Source organism: Callorhinus ursinus, unplaced genomic scaffold, assembly GCF_003265705.2.
Source record: "Callorhinus ursinus isolate GAN/ISIS: 27379988/994484 unplaced genomic scaffold, GSC_fseal_2.0 scaffold71, whole genome shotgun sequence".
NCBI classification, from domain to species: domain Eukaryota; kingdom Metazoa; phylum Chordata; class Mammalia; order Carnivora; family Otariidae; genus Callorhinus; species Callorhinus ursinus.
Genome location: NW_027397133.1, coordinates 1,204,382 through 1,223,003, shown reverse-complemented (window position 1 = coordinate 1,223,003; position 18,622 = coordinate 1,204,382). Strand labels below are relative to the sequence as shown.

Here is an 18,622-nt window from a genome sequence, read left to right as displayed (position 1 = left end):
TTTTTTAAAGATTTTATTTATTTATTTGAGAGAGAGAGAATGAGAGACAGAGCACGAGAGGGAAGAGGGTCAGAGGGAGAAGCAGACTCCCCGCCGAGCAGGGAGCCCGATGCGGGACTCGATCCCGGGACTCCAGGATCATGACCTGAGCCGAAGGCAGTCGCTTAACCAACTGAGCCACCCAGGCGCCCCCAGAATGGGTTCTTTCCAGAGGCTCGAGGAGAGAATCTGTTTTCTTGTCTTCTCCGGCTTCGAAGCACATCACTCTAACTTCCGCTCACGTGGCCTTCTCCCTTGGCCTCCCTCTTATGAGGACCCTGCAGCTAGAGCCAGAGCTCATCAATCTCCCATCTCAGCATTCTTAATCACATCCGTGAAGTCCATTTTGCTCTGCCAGGTAACATTCTCAGGGTCCAGGAATTCGGACGTGGACCTCTGGGGGAGGGCGGGCATTGTTCAGCCTACCACCCTTCCGCATCTGTCAGTGCCTTTTTTTTTTTTTTTTTTTTTTTTTTTTTTAAGTAGGCTGCCTGCCGAACGCGGGGCTCGGGGCTTTCTGCAAGTGAACAGCCTATATAACCAGCATCTAGAAGCCCCCTGGTGTCCCTTCCCGTCACCAGAACTGCTGCTCCCCCCCCACAACCGTGAGCTTCAAACCTGCATGGAAATCAAGAGTCCGACGCTCAACCGACTGAGCCACCCAGGCGCCCCCCATCTGCATATTTTTTTTAAAAGAACGTTCTCTTACGCAACCGCAGGACGGTACCATCACCGGGAGCTTAGCATCGGCACTGTTAGCACTGTCCTCTCGTTCACAGACCATATTGTCCCAGCGGTGTCCTTTATAGCACACAAAAATGTTTTTTACAGGCTTTATGCCAGTTTTCCTAACAATGTCCTTTAGAGCAAAAAAGATTTTGTAAGTGACACACACAGGGGCGCACGCACACATGCACGCATGCGTACGCGCGCGCACACATTTCCCAGGGGCCAGGATGACCCGTACCTACCGCATTTTATTCTCGGTGTATCTGGAACTATTCTTCCTGTATCGTTGGTGACCTTGACACTTTTGAAGATTACGGACCAGTTCCTTTGTCTCCGCTTGGGTGTGTTTCCTTGCGGTTAGATTCAGGTTACGCATTTTTGGCAGGAGTCTCCCAGGAAGGTGCTCCTCCCTCCCCCTCCCCTCCCCACCCCTCTTTTCTAAGTAAACAGTGTAGGAGCTTAGACACCAAAAAATGCACCTGGAGCCTATGCATCCAGTTCAGGGGCTTTCTGCAAGTGAACAGCCTATATAACCAGCATCTAGAAGCCCCCTGGTGTCCCTTCCTGTCACCAGAACTGCTGCCCCCCCCCCCCCCCCCCCTGAGTGTGATCATTATTCTGGCGTCTAAGAGCTAGAGTTGTTTTACTTGTCCCCGAATTTGTTACAAATTCAGCACGTGTGCTTTCGTGTTCGGCTTCTTCCATGACTGTGCAATTTGTCCATGTTCAGTGAGTGGCTGGGAGGGGGCTTCTTTTTTTTATTATTTTTTTTTAGATTTTATTTATTTGTCAGAGAGAGAGAGAGCACAAGCAGGGGGAGCTGCAGGCAGAGGGAGAGGGAGAAGCAGGCTCCCCGCTGAGCAGCGAGCCCCCTTTGGGGCTCAATCCCTGGACCCCGGGATCATGAGCTGAGCCGAAGGCAGACACTTAACCGACTGAGCCACCCAGGCGTCCCAGGGGAGGGGGCTTCTGAGGGGCTGGCTCCACAGGTGCATCCACTCTGTAAAAACTCATCGAGCCTGATGGGTGTGATTTGTGCGCTTTTCTGTATGTGGGCTATATGTTCGCATTTACGTTAGAATTTTATGCTGGAAGAGGGAGGAAAGAGAAGCACTGCTGTAAAGGCTGCAGACCCTGGAGTTTGCACCTCAGCTCTGCTGTGGATGAGCTGGATGCTCTTGGGCAAGTTGGCTCCTGGAATGTGCCTTGATTTTCCCATCTGTGAAGGGGTTTTACTCCATTCCAAACCTGTAAAATGTTATCGTAGGATCTGCCTCCCTGAGTTGTTATGAAGGTTAAATGAGTTCATTTGTACGTGTTTGGAACAGGACCTGGCGTGTATTGAGTGAAAATAAGTCAGTGTCCATTTGAACCTGTAAGTCACAAAAACTGTTCTGGAATGCGTCGTTGATGGGGTAGCTGGGCACTCGCGCTGTTAGGGTCACAGTGAGAGCAGCAGATACAGACCCAGCCTGAGGTAGGCGTGTTATGTGGTCCACTCAAAGGCCACGGGCCCCTTTGCTGTCAGAGATGACAGAGTTCTGAGATGATGCCCAAATCTTGATAACATTCTGAACAAAACCAACCACAGTCTTTCCTCAGATTGCACAGTGGCTACCCTCCTGGAAAATCCACTGTGTATCTTTTTTAAAAGATGTTATTTATTTAGTTATTTGAGAGAGAGAAAGAGATATTGAGCGGGGGTGGGGGGAGAGAATTCCAAGCGGACTCTGCGCTGAGTGCGGAGCCCAACGTGGGGCTCAAGCTCACCACCCTGAGCTTATGACCTGAGCAGAAACCAAGAGTCGGAGGCTTAACCGACTGAGCCACCCAGGCATCCCCAAAAATCCACTGTGTATTAAAACCAAACACAAAACACTTGTGTTTATACATAAAACAGTTGGGATTGGACTCAGATAATTACAGTACATTATGTCACAGACACAGATGTCTAGTGGGACATTTAGGAGTCACATGGGGTGTGGGCAATTCTGTGTAGTGCAGAGGGCCCTGCCCTGGGCCCCGTCTGGATCCCAACCTGCGCGGGCCCTGTGATACCCAGAAACACCCCACAGATTGCCCCCATGGCCTCCATTGTTATGCCAGCCAACCCCTGGGAGTTCCTGAGATGTACTCTAGGGGGCAGCACTGACTGTCCATTCACAAGGAACTTTCTGGAAGCTCTGGGCTAGCCTGCGCTTACAGTCCCTCCTCTTTTGTGGCTTCTGCATTTGCAACTTCGCCTACTTGCTAAATTTATCCGTAACCCCCCAAAGCAGCACTCCTGGTGCTTTTGTAAAGATCATCGTGTCATTCACACAGGGGTGGGAAGCTTGAGTTGTCCAGCGCACACGCAGCTGAAGTTCAGCAAGGCGGTGTTCTGCCTTCCTGTCTCAGCTCATACCGTAACCCAGAGTCCTTTTCTCCTTTTCGCCTGCACTCTGCTGAGTGCCACGTTTTTCACGTTTCTTATGCTTTTCTTGTTGATGGCTTCACTGTCTAAAATGCCCCCCAAGCAAGGTGCTTAATGCTGGCCAACATCCCCAAATGCAAGAAGGCAAGAAGGCTGTAGTGTGTCTCACAGAGAAAACACATAAATCCGATGAGCTTCCTTCAGGCTCGAGTTAGCTGTTGGCTGTGAGCTCAGTGTTAACGAAGCAACATTATATGTTAGATAAGGCGTCTTTGAACAGAAACACATACAAAACAAGGTGATGTTACTGATCAGTTGATGACATTATGACCAGAGGCTCACAGGAACAAAACCCTGTATTTCCCATAAGCGAATTCGATTGCATTTGCTAATTTGTGTTCACAGTGACTACAAAGAACATAACTCGGCAATAAGGAGAATCGACTGTATATTTTTTGCCTTTTTAAAATGTAGACAGTGGTATGCTGTCTATACCACTCTGCACCTCACATTTTTCACTTGATAGTTTAGAAATCTTTTCATATTTAGGGCACCTGGCTGGCTCAGTCTGTAGAGCGTGCAACTCTTTTCTTGGGGCTATAAGTTTGAGCCCCACGTTGGGTGTAGAGATTACTTAAAAATAAAATCTTAAAAAAGGAAATCTTTTCATATTGCCCAAGACTTTCTTCGTTCATTCCCATGTGTCCTTTTAAATCTTACATGCGTTGCTTTATAAAACGGACATAAGCAGACACCAAATGGTGCTAAAACAAACCTTGAATATAAAATACAGAATTCATGTATCCGTTCTTATGTTTTAGGACCTGCCCAGTGTCACAGATGGATTTTAAGCTGAGAGGCGGTGGTGTAATTTGACATAGAGTTGGGTTTTGTTTTGTTTTGTTAAGATTTTATTTATTTGTTTATTGGAGAGAGAGAGCATGTGTGCACGCCAGCGGGAGGGTGGGGTGGGGAGGGGCAGAGAGAGAGAGAGAGAGAGAGAGATTCTCAAGTGAACTCCGCGCTGAGGGTGGAGCCCAACTCGGAGCTTGATCCCATGACCTTGAGATCATGACCTGAGCTGAAATCAAGAGTCCAACACTTAACCAACTGAGCCACCCAGAAGCCCCTGACATAGGGTTTTCAGATAGATTTTTAAAAAGGCCAGTTAGGACCACACATCAGGGTCTGGAGCCCTAAGTGATTGTTCTCTCTCTGCCCCTTAGCCATGCTACGGATAGTCTCAGCCGTTCTTCAGTTTGGCAACATCGTCCTGAAGAGAGAACGGAACAACGATCAAGCCTCCATGCCTGACAACACAGGTGCTCCACCTGGCCTACAGCCCACCCACCTGACCCAATGTTCCCTGTTCCCCCAGACAGAGCATCACCCCCATTCCCCACTCCCCAGCCAGGCATGCCTCCAAGCTGTGCTGATCCTTTACCGAAATGTCATCTTCTACTCTTTTCCTGATTCGAAAGGTGTCCTCTCTGCCGAAGGTTTGAACAACACCAGTGTGCCGGAGATCCCCCGTCATCCCGGCCCTTCTGAGAAAACCATTAGCATTAGGCTTTTCACTTCCTGGCCTTTGTGCTCTGCATATATATATACATATATGTATATATATATACACTATTTTTTTCGCTTTTCAAAAGCAGAATTATAGTTGATATTTCTTTTTTATCAAAATGGAAATAGCTCTGCTTCTTTATGATCATAAAATAGTACAAGTTGGATGGGGGGAATCTGGCAATACAGAAAACTATAAAAGCAGGGAAATGACCCACAGTCATACTCCTGAGAGGTAATTACTACAACATTCTGGGGTATTTCTCTCTGGGCTTTGTTCTCTGTCCATATCATTGCAGAAATAATTGTCACAGAAGTGGAAACATGCTTCGCACCCTTTCCCCCTCAAGACAGCAAGAGCTTTCCATCCTGATTATAAAATCCTATGGGCTCATCTTCCAAAACTACACAACTACAGAAAATATGAGAAAAGGACCCCCTCCCACCACACTGTCGATCAGCGGTATCACCTGTGGCGCTTGGGGGCTCTATTCACACGCCCAGCAAGTGTGCTGTGCACCTCATTTATTCATTCAGTCTACAAAATTGGGGTCAGACCTTGTAGACCATTTTGAAATTTGCTTTTTTTTCCCTTAATGCCCTGAGGGTAACGTTTCAGGGTTATTAACTAGAACACTCCTGGGGTTTCTTCCTCTGGGGTCTGTGGGTAGAACCATATGTCAGCATAATTAATCTCCTGGGGAATCCTGGGTGTTTCATTCTCTGCATTTGCAAACATTCATTGGAGAACGAGTCCATGGGCCAAAGGACACAGCAGAGGCTTTAGAACCCTCCAGAACATTCCTGTGACTCGCAGCATAGTGCCCCAGTACACATTCCCTGCTGTTCTTCAGGCCACTTGTTAGAATTCTTAATCACTTTCCGTACCATGCAAAGTCACCATAGAAGAATTAGAAACTACGACTGCACCAAAAGAACAAACAAACAAAAAAATGTAAATGCTCGTCAGCTCACCTCTCAGAAAGAATCACTGTTTATTTGGTGTTTTTCCTTCTAGATGTGTTCTTTTCCTTTCTCTTTTCTGCTGGTGCTAAGAATTTGTAGTAATGGTTTTCCCATTATGGAAGTGACAGAAGCTGGAAAACATTTCTTAATTACCATTTTTTATGAATTTTTTTCTCTACAAAAATAGAGAAGAGCAAGTTGCTTTTAAATATTTATTTATTGGCCACTTCCATAGGTTTTTACTCCAGTAGCTTTTCGTCCAATATTTTATTAGCAATTGTCCAAGCATACAGAAAAGCTGAAAGAATTTTATAGCAAACACCCAGATATCCACCACCTAGATTCTACCATTGACATTTTCCACACTTGCTTTATTGTGTATCTTTCCATATATCGTTCGTCCATCCTGTTGTCTGGTGCATTTCAAAGTTGAAGATTTCCGTGCACTTCAGCGTGTACATGAGTAGTTCACATGCACATGCATCAACTCGCATATGCACATCACCTACTGGTGTCCGGTATTTGCTTACAATTCTTTCTTTGGAGTGAAACATACAAACGGTGAAATGCACACATATTAAGTGTACCGTGTAATGAATGCTAATAATTTTCAGTGACTGCAGAACACGTATTCAAATGGAGGATCCCTGACTCCCTGACCAATCCCCAGTTGCTGGGCATTCAGCTTGTTTCCTGTTTTCCTCTATCACCTACAAGGCTGTGATGTACATCCTCCTGGTCCAGTCTTTGCTCACCTCTGGGATTACTTATCCCATCTTGGTGTCCCTGAGAGAGAATTACTGGGCCAGAGGACGTACACGCTTTTAGGATTGTAATGCTTGCTAGTGGGAGAGGCTGGGCCCCTCGTCTGTTCCACCAGCAGTGGGGGCTACCCCCTCTGCTGCGCTCAGTGGCCCGCTGCCGCCTCCTGGGGCTGATCAGACCTTTGTGCCTCTCACCCTCAGCTGCACAGAAGCTCTGCCGTCTCCTGGGACTAGGGGTGACAGACTTCTCCCGTGCCCTGCTCAGCCCCCGCATCAAAGTTGGCCGAGACTACGTGCAGAAGGCTCAGACCAAGGAACAGGTGGGTGGGGCTGGGGGGGCAGGCGGGGTGCATGGAGAGCCAGGCACCAGGGTCCTGGGCCTTCAAGCAGCGCATGCTGGTTTTTCGCTCACTCAACAAACTTTGGCTGATTGTTCGCTCCATTGCCCGCTCAGGTTCTGGTGCTAGGAATAGAAGTCGTAATGGAAACAAAGACCATGCCTTGGTGGAGCTCAGGTCGAAGTAGGGAACAGATCATAAGATACATAAGCAGTGAGGTCTTCCGTAAAGGAGGGGGTTCATGTGGTCAGGAAAGTTCTCCATGAGGAGGTGATGTTTGAGTTTGGACCCAGATGGTTCAAGGCAGAGGGAACAGCCCTGGGGCTGGAACAGGCTTGGTGAATTGCGACTGTCAAGGCGGTCAGTGAGGCTAGAGAGTGGGGCAGCGGGTGGCAGAAGCTGCAGTCAGGGAGGTCGGAAGGGGACAGATCATGCAGGGTCTTAGGAGCCACAGAAAGGAGGTGAGTTTCATTCAGAGAGCGGTAGGAGGCCAGTGGGGGTTTAAGCCGGGGAGCAACCTGATTCGGTTTGTCTTTTATAAAGATCCCTTTGTCTACTGCATGGAGAATTGGATCCCAGGGGCACGGGTGGGAACAGGGAGACATAAGGAGGCTGCTGTCATAGTCCAGGAAAGCGATGATGGTGGTGGGACTGGGGAGAAGTGAACCCATGCTAGAGGTTTTCAGAATCCAGCTTTCGGGCAGAGGCCTCTGCCTGGCCCCAGGCTGGGCACTCAAACAAAGTACTAGGGTGAAGAAGACACAGTGGGGGCCATTGGGGGTCAGAGATTGGGGGTCACATGAGAGGCCAGGTTCCACTCTCCGCTGAAGTACTATTGTTAGGATCCATTTTACAGATGAAGAAACTGAGCTACAGAGAGGTTTAGTCGCATGCCTGAGGACGCAGAGCTTCTGAGGGGCAGAGCCAGGATTCAAACCCGTGTTGTCAGGCTCGAGTCCACCTTCTTAACTGTTATGCTGTCGAAATTAGTTCGAGGGATGGGGGGAAGATGAATGAACTAACGTGCCCCCAAGTGCCTCCCACGCTGCCTGGCACGTAGTAGGGCTCTGACCTGGTTGACATCATCATTAATGTCATCATTATCAATGAGCTGTGAGGGGGGCCCGTCCACACCAGTGTCTCCTTGCTGGGGGGCGGGCTGGGCCCTCATCATGTGCCCCCCTACCCCCCGCAGGCTGACTTTGCGCTGGAGGCCCTGGCCAAGGCCACCTACGAGCGCCTCTTCCGCTGGCTGGTCCTGCGCCTCAACCGTGCCTTGGATCGCAGTCCCCGCCAGGGCGCCTCCTTCCTGGGCATCCTGGACATCGCCGGCTTTGAGATCTTCCAGGTCTGCGCTTGGTGCCAGGCTGGGGCTGGGAGGGCTCCGTCACTCTGGCCCTGTCCCCCTCCCTCTGGGTGTCTGCCCACCCACCCTGGTCTCCATTCCCCCGCAGTCTCTGCCCCTCCCCCGTCTCTGCCCCCTCTCTCACCTGTCCCTTCATCTCCTGCAGCTGAACTCCTTCGAGCAGCTCTGCATCAACTACACCAACGAGAAACTGCAGCAGCTCTTCAACCACACCATGTTCATCCTGGAGCAGGAGGAGTACCAGCGCGAGGGCATCCCCTGGACCTTCCTCGACTTTGGCCTCGACCTGCAGCCCTGCATCGACCTCATCGAGCGGCCGGTGAGCCCGAGGGTCCTCCCGCCCCTGGCACCCCCCCCGCCCCCCCCCCCCCGCCGCCTCCACCAGCTGTGAGATCCGAGACCTCGGTCCGACTCCTGCCCTGCTGGGCCTCCGGCCTCTAAATCGGTTCGTGACAGCATCTGCTTTATGGTTGCGTAGGCCCCGGATGTGCCTGCCACGGGGCCTGGCTTGAGCCAGAGCTCTCATCAACAGCCGGAACTGTGTTCTATTGTATGTCCGTGTGCCTCTTACAAGAGCTACACGTTAGCAGCAACCTAAGCGTCCAGTGTGTGGGGATCTGACGTACTCTTCTCCTCCTGTTGGTGGTTAGGCTAACCCCCCTGGGCTCCTGGCCCTGCTGGACGAGGAGTGCTGGTTCCCAAAGGCCACGGACAAGTCCTTTGTAGAGAAGGTGGCCCAGGAGCAAGGAGGCCACCCCAAGTTCCAGCGGCCAAGGAACCTGCGGGACCAGGCTGACTTCAGCGTCCTGCACTATGCGGGCAAGGTAGGTGGCTGGGCTGGCCCTGGGGCCTGTGGGCGGGGGGTGGGGACCACTTGGCTGCAGATGCAGGGAGAGTGCAGAGGGAACACAGGCCCCCCCCCCCCACCAATGTCCCCTGGAACGAGACACTGACAGGGGCCGGGGAAGCCCAAGGAGGACCGAGGACTCTGTCTGATGAAGTCAGCAAAAGCTTCCTGAAGGAGGAAATATTTCCAGTAGGCTTGGAGGGGTGGATAGGAGTTCGCCGTGAGGAGAATTATGTGCATTTTATTCCCTCATTTGGCAAAGATGTGCCTTTTGTGTGCTCAGCCCTGTGCTGAGCAAAGCTGGGGCCCCACGCCGGACGTGGTTTCTGTCCTCACAAAGTTCCTGATCTGGGAGAAGGACAAATACAGACCATGAGGATAGAAGGCTGCTAGATGCTTCAGTGGGGGTAGCATCAAAGCCCAGAGGAGGAATGCCAGGGGAAGTTTCCGAGGAGAGTCATGCTTGATCTGGAATTTAAATCAAGGGTCAGCAAACATCTTCTGTACATAGTTTCAGCCCGTCTCTGGCCATAGCTACTTGCTTCTGCCATTGTAGCGTGAAAGACACCCCGGGGAATACATAAATGATTGTATAAGTGAAGGCTGTATTCCAGTAAAACTTTATTTACAAAAAGGTGGCAGGCCGGATTTGGCCTGTGGACCATCGTTTGCCAATCCCTGGCCCAAATGTTGAGTAACAGCCAGTAAAGGATGGGTGAGGGATGGGAAGGGCTGTTCAGGCGGAAGGAACAGCATACAGAGGCTGGGAGGCAGGAGACCTCTGTGCTCTGTGTCTAGCCCTCACTCCCTCCTCCACACATTGTCTGAGACCTCCCGTGGGCCCAGCCCTGTGCTATGAGTCAGATCCGAGCCCTTGCCTTCAGGGAGCCACTGTCTGGTGGGGGGCACATGTGTGGGGGATTGTGCTGGTCAAGACTGTGACTCTGGGAGCCTCAAAGCAAAGCCCTGAATACTCGGAAGGAGCCAGCCGTGTGAAGATCTGTGGTGAGGGATCACAGGCGGTGGGAATGGCAGGGGTAAACCTGAGGTAGAAATGAGCTTGTGTGTTTGAGGAACAGTGAGGAGCCCAGTGTGGTTGGAATAGAATGGATATGGAAAAAGTGAGGGTGGATGAGGTCCTCTGGGTGGTCAGAGTGGACAGATAAGGGAAGTAGAGGGAGCGGGGCCCGGCTGGTGGAGGGTGCAGCTCTGCAAATGGACGCCAAGTGGCACCGATGCTCTCTCATCCGTGATGAGCCCGGGAGCTGGCAGTCCCAGAGCTTCTGGGAGGTTCCTTGGGGAATTGGGAGAACTGGTGAAGCTGCAAACTCACCACCTCCTTTGCCTGACTTCACCCAGGTTGACTACAAGGCCACTGAGTGGCTGATGAAAAACATGGACCCTCTGAATGACAGCGTGGCAGCCCTGCTTCACCTGAGCACAGACAAGCTAACGGCGGAGATCTGGAAAGACGGTGAGGGCCAGCTTCCCCAGCTTCCCTGTCCCTGGAGCTCTGTGCATCTCTTTTCCCAGCCCACAGTGTGAACACCTTTGTTCTAGAGGCTAAGTTCTGAACGTGAGTTGTCTGCTCAGATGCGGAACTGATGCAGGCGGGCCAGACGGTCTCCCGGTAGTGTTTCCAATCAGTGATTGACTGATTGGTTGGTTGATTATCTTAAGCCTGCATCATACTCAATGACAAAACACATTCCTCCTTAATCAGAAACAAGATGAGGATGCCCATGGTCACCACTGCTGGGCAACATGGTTTTAGCAATACTAGCCTCTGCAATCAGACTGGAAAAAGAAAGAACTCTATGAATATTAAAAAGGAAGAGAGAAAGTTATTCATTGTAGATGGCATATGATCCCTAAAAAAGAAAAAAATCAAGAGATTTGACGGAAAAAGAATTAATCACAAGAGAACTCAGCAGCGTGGTGTCTTAAAGATTAGTCGGCTTTGGGGCTTTGCTTTCTTGGCTCTCACAAAGTTCTTGTCAGGGCCCCCAGGGAAGAAGAAAGGAATAACGGATCTCCATGTCATTTGGGAGAGCTTTCCTGCTCCAACAAGGCCCATGTGGATGTGGCCACCAGTCTTTTTGGAATGGCATTTCTGGGAGGCATGGGCAGAAAAGCTGAATGTCTTTGGAGTGAACCCTGGAGCTTTCCAAGCCTTGTCTGCCCCTCCCTCTCCTTAGAGGAGAGATGATTTTAACCACCAGTGGAACCAGCATTTTGGTTTCTCCCGATTCAAGGCTTCCAGAATCTGTCAGTTTGCCTTAGCCTTTTTCTTGAAGTGAAAAGTGTAGTTGTGAGTCCCAGCCCACGCAACGAGACAAGAAAACAAAATAAGCAAGACGTGTGGTTCCCAAACGAACTCACGGAACAAAAGGGTACGCGGTGCCTTGATGCTGATGAGCTGATTTTAGACAGAGAGATTTGATGTTTGTGTCTTGCGTGGTTTATACACGAGGGACTGACAAGCAGTGTTCAATGTCCAGTAACAGAATCAGATTCTGCTATGAGACTCATCTCAGCCTGAAAATCCCCCCACCCCAACACACACTTCTTCAAAATATGTGTCCCCTTCAAGGACACATCCCCCCCCCCCCAACCGTGATCCCTCACATGCCCCGTCTCATAGGTGCCCAGCCCCCCAGGGGTTCCAAGAGCAAAGTGGAAGTGGGAAGCCTGTTGAGTCCTGGACTTGAACTTGGCACAGTGTTACTTCCTCCACGATTCTCCTGAACAAAGCAAGTCACAGCAGCCAAAATTCAAGGAGCTGCAAGTCACAGGGAGGGTTGGGGATGGCGGCTGTTTGTGCATCAATGTCTACGACAGCCGCCCTGAGCCCAGAGTCGGGTGCCCAGCATCTCCCCAGTAGCCCAGGGAGAAAGGCAGATGAGACAGGCTCTCCTCAGAGAGGCAAATGCAACAAACTGGGCAGGAGTATCGAGTCAGTCCTCGAGCTTCCTGGCAGCCAGGGCAAAAAGGGATACCTAATCAAACAGATAGATTCCACCTCTAGGGAGACAGATTTTTTTCCCCTTGGCATTAAATTCTCACAAAGGACATTCATCCTTTCAGTCAACTTTGATGCCCTCAGTGGGTAGACACAGAGGTGAACAGGACAGCCCCCCTGGCTTTAGAAGTTCACGGCCAACACGGAAGTTTTCCCTCCCGCTTTGCCTTGTGCTATTGACTAATAACGTTCTCTTTTTTCTCTGCTACCTTCTCTCTCTTCTCCCTTCTCTTGCTGTTCCCTTTGCATCTCCCGCCCCCATCTCTCTGTCCCTCCACTCATCTGTCCTCACCCCCACCCGGCAAGAACATGGGGGTTTCCAGCAATTCTCTTTCCTTGGCTCCTTCCCACCGTCGCCCCCAGGATCTTCAGGGAGGCGAGGCTCTGCCATTTCTCCGTCAGGGGGTGGGTGTTGCTGTGCATCGACTGGTGAGATTTGCTGGCCGAGGTGGGTGGGCCTGTCAGACCGGGTACCTGACTTCGAACATCTGTCCCCTCTCCTCCACATGGAGGACTCTTGCCCTTCTTCCCCTTCTTTGGCGCCTCCCTCAGCAGTTCCCAGACTGTCCGTAGCAGCACACGCCTTCTAACTAAACCGCATGTAAAATTACAAGCAATCGCAATAAAACCAGCTGGTGTTTACTGAGCACTTACTATGTGCAAAGCCCATTTACGATTACTAACCCCTAGAATTCTCCAAACAACCCAGTGAGGCAGGTGTTAGTACTACTATCCCCATTATACAGCAGACGACATTGAAGCCAGAGAGGTTACATCACCTACCTGAGGTCACACAGCCAGTAAGGGACAGAACTGAGATCTGAACCCAGGACATCGGGTCCCAGAGCCTCTGCTCTTCTCGGGGCTGTAAGAACTTAATTATCCTTTTGATAATAGCCGGGAGTCTGGCGGTGAGAGGGAGCGTTGAACCTGGGGAAGAAGAGGGCGTATGTGAGCCTCCCCTGCACGCCAGGCCCTGCCTGGAAGTGAGGATGATCTGGCTGACCCCGAGGACCCTCCCTGCTGAGGGCTGCAGGACATCAGACCCAGCTGCAGAAACCTGGCAGGATTTAGAACAGAATTCGAGGTGAAGGAGTAGGTATTTCTCAGTAGCCGAAGTGACACCATCAAATGACAAGATCAGGCCTTACTGGAAAAATGGTTCAATGGAAGCGTCTGTCTTCTTCTTCTTCTTTTTTTTTTTTTTTAAGATTTTGTTTATTTGTCAGAGAGAGAGAGAGAGCGCGCACAAGCAGGGGGAGCTGCAGGCAGAGGGAGAAGCAGGCTCCCCGCTGAGCAAGGAGCTGGATGTGGGACTCGATCCCAGGACCCTGGGATCATGACCTGAGCCAAAAGCAGACGGTTAACTGACTGAGCATCCCCCATCTGTCTTCTTTTAAAGACTACATATAAAAGCCAGGTTTTATCACATTCTTTAGTGGGACATTGTTTTAAGTTCCCAAAAATGCCACTGTGCTGCGTTCATGATCCTTAGCACCCTGTCTGTGCCTGTAAAATGGGAACAATTCTTCTAGGCTTATAAATGAGTGGCGCCTGGCAGAGAGGAAGTGCTAGGTAAGCCTGTGCTGTTGTCATCAGCACCTGTGGATAAGGAACACGGAGATGCAGTTTGCATCCTGGAGAAGATGAGAGGTCAGAGGCCAGGGTTCCAGAGGACTCACCCTGCCTGGGTTCAAATCGTAGATCTGCATTTCTAAGCTGTGTGGCCTTAGGCGCAGGCTTCCACCTCTCTGAGCTTCCTTTCTGATTTTACACATCAGTCCCGCAGCGCTGACAACACCTACCTTACCGGTGTTTCATATGTAAAGTGCCAGGTCCCAGAAACGATAAGACCCTTGAACTTTAACAAAGTTTAACCAGTCCACCTACAACTGACCCCTGACCCCCTTCTTTCTCTGCATCTGTTTCCTCTTCCCATAGTGGAGGGCATCGTGGGGCTGGAGCAGGTGAGCAGCCTTGGGGATGGCCCACCGGGTGGCCGCCCCCGCCGGGGCATGTTCCGAACGGTGGGACAGCTCTACAAGGAGTCCCTGAGCCGCCTCATGGCCACACTCAGCAACACCAACCCCAGCTTCGTGCGCTGTATCGTTCCCAACCATGAGAAGAGGGTGAGTGACCGGCCTGGGGAGGGGGGCAACTCCGGCAGGGGGTAAAGGCCTGGCCACTGAACTTGGCTGGAACCAGGCTCACCTCAGACTGGCTGTGTGACCTTGAGCAAGTTGCTTTCCCTCCCAGGCTCAGTGCTCTGTTAGGAAAATTCATTCATTCAATTCAGGTGACTTAAATTTTATTGAGCACCTGCTAAGGGCCAGGTTTTGGGGATACTTTCGAGAGAGAAGCACAGCCACTTCCTAGTCTCACAGTCTAAGGGGGAGCGCACAGACATTCAACTGAGCGACCATAATGAATGTCCAGTTCATTACGTTCAGTGAATTTGTAGGGGTGGTTAAGTATCCCCTGAGGTTTAATCTGGTCTGTGAAGTCAGGGAGGCCTCCCTCGATGAGGTGGTGATTGAGCTCTGAAGGATAAGTGGTATCCTGAGGAGAGAACGGCTTGTGCAAAAGCCTGGTGGGAGATTGGGCCATGAAAGGTGCAGGGGATGGAATGAAGGCTGTTGGGGCTGAGGGTGTCATGTCGGGGTGGGGAGACCATGCCTAGCTTCCCAGGCCACCAAAAGGTTTTCTTGTTAGGAAAATCAGAGAATGGGCCCTGTAGAGAAGGGTCAACATGGGTGGAAAATGAAATACAAAATGAGGTGCCCGAGGCTTACTCTGTCCTCAGAAAACAGGAAATACGGTTTCTGTCTGTGTGTGTGTGTGTGTGTGTGATGTCTGTGATGTCTGCAAATATCATATCTTATCAAATCTAAGACACGTCTATTTCTCGCACTTCAGCGTCTCTGAAGTTGGGGGTGTGGCTTACAATCAGTGGCCTGTCAGAGGTTGATAAGAGTTTTTCTTTCTTGATAGTATATAAAGTAACAGCGTTTTGCAATTGATGGAGGCTTATATTTGGTGAAATACGGTACATAGATTCGCCCATTTCTCCAAGGAGCCCTGGTTCTTTTTAGTGGAATGGTGCTTAGAGTCTAAGATCTGGGTGTTAGGTGTGCTCAGTGGTATTAGAACCTCTCAGCAAACAGCTGCGTATATACACACGCAAGTGAATATATACACATACGCATAGCCGTGTATTCACATATGTACACACACACGCTTTTTTCTTAAGTCATCATCTCTATACCCAATGTGGGGCTCGAACTCACGACCCTGAGATCAAGAGCCACGTGCTTCCCTGACTGCGCCAGCCAGGCGCCCCCGTAGACACACGTTTATATCTATATTGATTTCTATAAATATCCCTACATACTGAAAACTGTGAGTTCACACCAATATGCCAAGTTCTGTCTCAGCATCACAGAATTCATTGTAACTTTTTCCTCATGCAAATTTGTGACTCTTCTTGGGTGTGTGACAGTGAGAAACCTGGATCCCACAAAATACTACATATTTTTGTGTTTTCTCGGTCCCCTGTAATGTAATCCATCTCTTGGCCCTCCTGGCACCTCCCCCGCTCCAGCCTGCCTAATATTTTGTCAAAGAGTGGGATGGAGGGAAGGAAGAAAACATCAGTGTGAGGCCATCCTGTATGTCATTTCCGACGACAGCTCTTTCCAGCTATTTCCCTGGGGCTGTTTGGATTGTGAGACAGTCAACTAAGGTGGCTTAAGCCAAAACGGGAATGTATGATCTCACATAATTGAAATTCCACAGTTGGGTTCAGTTATAGCTGGATCCAGGTGCCCCGATGGTGGTGTCAGGGGTCTTTTTCCTTTGCTTGGCTCTATGTTGTCTTCACTCTGAAGGAATCTCATTCTGCTCTTACTCCCCTCGGGATGACAGGGCAGCCCCCAGTAGTTCCCAACTTTGGTTCTCCCAGTTCAGCAACCATGGAGGGAAAAGAGAGCCTCTTTGCCCAGGGTCCTCATTGGTCCAGGATGGGTCTTGTGCCCACCCCACCAGCAGACTGAGAGCCGCAGGGGAGAAGTAGCTCTCTCCCGAAGAAGTGAAACCTTATTGCCAGAGAAGGGGGGACACATATAGTAATAAAGGGAAACTCCCTTTTGCCACAACATAAACAATCTGAGGGCGGAGACTTTTATCTGCTTTTTCACTGTTGGGTCCCCAGTGCCTGCAACAGTGCTTTGCACACAGTGGATATTCAATAAATGTTTGACGGATGCGTAAATATAAGATGTATATGCTTCAGTGGCCCTGGAAAAAGATCCAGAATGGTGGTAATCATATTTTAATCCCACCCCCCTGAGATTCACATTCTACCCTGGGCTGTGACCAGGACGTTAGACTTTTGGTTTTTTGGTGTGTGGGGGGTTTTTTTTGTGTGTTTTTTTAAAGCTTCCTAGAGGGTGCCAGTGTGTAGCCAGGGTTGAGAACAACTGATCTAGAAAGTTCTGTTAGAAACTGGGGACTGTGGGGTGCCTGGGTGGCTCAGCCAGTTAAGAGTCCAACTCCTGATTTCAGCTCAGGTCTTGATCTCAGGGTGACCTCTGGGTCATGAGTTCAAGCCCAGGCCATTGGTCTCCATGCTGGGCGTGAAGCCTACTTTAAAAAAAAAAAAACAAGAAAAACTGGGGATTGTGTTGCCCACTCTGGGAGCCTGGACAAGGCAAGAGTTCTCTTTTAGAATGTCGAGTTTGAGTTTTTGTACTGTTTAAGGTTTTTTTTGGAAGGGAGGAAGGAAGGAAAAGGCAACAAAAGTTAGCTACTCCAAAATCATGATGTATGGGTTTTATTTACGCATCACCTTCCCAGTGAGGCCTTTCCCCAACTCTCCCCGGTGCAAATTCAGCACTCCCTGCCCTCCCTGCGGCTAAGCAGTAGGGACTCAGTAAATTAGAGGTTGACCCGTGTGAAATGGCCAAGGATTTCTGACCCTTCCGAAGGGCCCGGCCTGGTTTCCCCAGGCGGCTGCCGTCCGGTGCGTGGCGCCCCCGTGTGGCCGCCGCCGACCCCGCGTGTCCGTCCCCGCTCTCCGCAGGCCGGCAAGCTGGAGCCTCGGCTGGTGCTGGACCAGCTGCGCTGCAACGGCGTCCTGGAGGGCATCCGCATCTGTCGCCAGGGCTTCCCCAACCGCATTCTCTTCCAGGAGTTCCGGCAGCGGTGAGTGCGATGGGGCGGGGCTCGGTTTGGAACCGCCCCCCGTATCTGCATCCGAATCCCCCCACTTCTACTTCTGAGTCTGGGGAGTCGGGGCAAGTTCCTTTGGTTCCTGTCTCAGCTTTTTCCTCTGTGGAATGGGAGAGCAGGACCCCGCTCAGGTTGCTCCCCAAGAGAAAGATTGCCTTATGCGGCAATCCGTGTGTGGCGATCTGCATTTCTTTACAAATGCAATAGAAAGGGATAGAACAGAAAATACCAGAGTTTAAGAAGCAAGTCATAGGGGCGCCTGGGTGGCTCAGACCGTTAAGCCTACGACTCTTGGTTTCTGCTCAGGTCATGATCTCAAGGTCGTGAGATCTGGCAAGCATCGGACTCTGTGCTGGGTGTAGAGCCTGCTTGACATTCTCTCTCTTCCTCTCCCTCTAACCCTTCCCCTACCCCCCAGCCCCCCACTTACGCACACGTGTGCTCTCTTTCTTAAAAAAAAAAAAAAGACATTATTAAAAAAATCCAGTTCCTGGGGCACATGGGTGGCTCACTCAGTTAAGTGTCTTGCCTTGGGCTCAGGTCACGATCCCAGAGTCCTGGGGTCGAGCCCCACGTCAGGCTCCCTGCTCAGCGGGGCGTCTGCTTCTCCCTCTGCCCCCTCCCTGCCCGCTTGTGCTCTCTCTCTCTCTCTCAGAAGTAAATAAATAATCTTAATAATAAATAAATTAGTTAAAAATACAGTTCCTCGGTTGGCTGGGCCACATCTCAAGGGCTCAGTAGTTACATGTGGCCAGTAGCTTCTCTAGTGGACAGTGCAGCCCTGAGTCTGCTACTCAAAAGTGCGGTCCCCAGGACAAGCAGCATGAGCGTCACTGGGCAGCTCAGTAGATAACGCACATTTTCAGGCACCATCGCAGACTTACTGAATTAAGATCTGCATTTTAACAGCCCACCCCTGGTGACTGAGCAACCCTGATACACACACAGACACACACAGACACAGACACACACACACACACACACACACACTTGTCAATCACCAGTCATAAAATATGTCATATTAACATAGGACATGTCTTATGTCTATGATACACATGTGTGAATATATGTATTGTAAACATAATATGCGTGATATTTTATGAAATGTCGAGATCCAAGGAAGAGCACAGCAGCGGAAGGGCTCTGAGGACACGCACGTATGTGTTTATGAACTGTATCCCGTTTCATTCTCCGTTGTGCTTAGACATTGGGAAGAAGCTGCTGCACAGCACTTAGCTCAGGGCCTGACCAATAATACGTCTTCAGAGACATCAGCTGTCATCGGCAGGCATTCTCACATTTCCTCTCTGAGACCCACCTGTGTTCCGCATCTCGGTGAT

The 18,622-nt window shown here is 50.5% G+C and overlaps 1 protein-coding gene across 5 annotated transcripts in view; it reads left to right on the top strand.

Moving 5' to 3' along the window:
* The window catches only part of MYH14 (myosin heavy chain 14), a 95,658-nt gene that overhangs the window by 38,143 nt on the left and 38,893 nt on the right, over nucleotides 1–18,622 (top strand). For 3 of the 5 annotated variants that reach the window (XM_073886405.1, XM_073886404.1, XM_025849782.2), the window contains exons 11-19: nucleotides 4,408–4,503; nucleotides 6,682–6,800; nucleotides 8,014–8,166; nucleotides 8,330–8,503; nucleotides 8,835–9,008; nucleotides 10,391–10,505; nucleotides 12,360–12,458; nucleotides 13,995–14,182; nucleotides 17,134–17,255. In XM_073886405.1, the coding sequence (XP_073742506.1) occupies nucleotides 4,408–4,503; nucleotides 6,682–6,800; nucleotides 8,014–8,166; nucleotides 8,330–8,503; nucleotides 8,835–9,008; nucleotides 10,391–10,505; nucleotides 12,360–12,458; nucleotides 13,995–14,182; nucleotides 17,134–17,255 (1,240 nt within the window). The remainder of the gene's footprint in view (nucleotides 1–4,407; nucleotides 4,504–6,681; nucleotides 6,801–8,013; nucleotides 8,167–8,329; nucleotides 8,504–8,834; nucleotides 9,009–10,390; nucleotides 10,506–12,359; nucleotides 12,459–13,994; nucleotides 14,183–17,133; nucleotides 17,256–18,622) is intronic. The other 2 variants (XM_025849784.2, XM_025849783.2) reach the window with 1 other exon arrangement.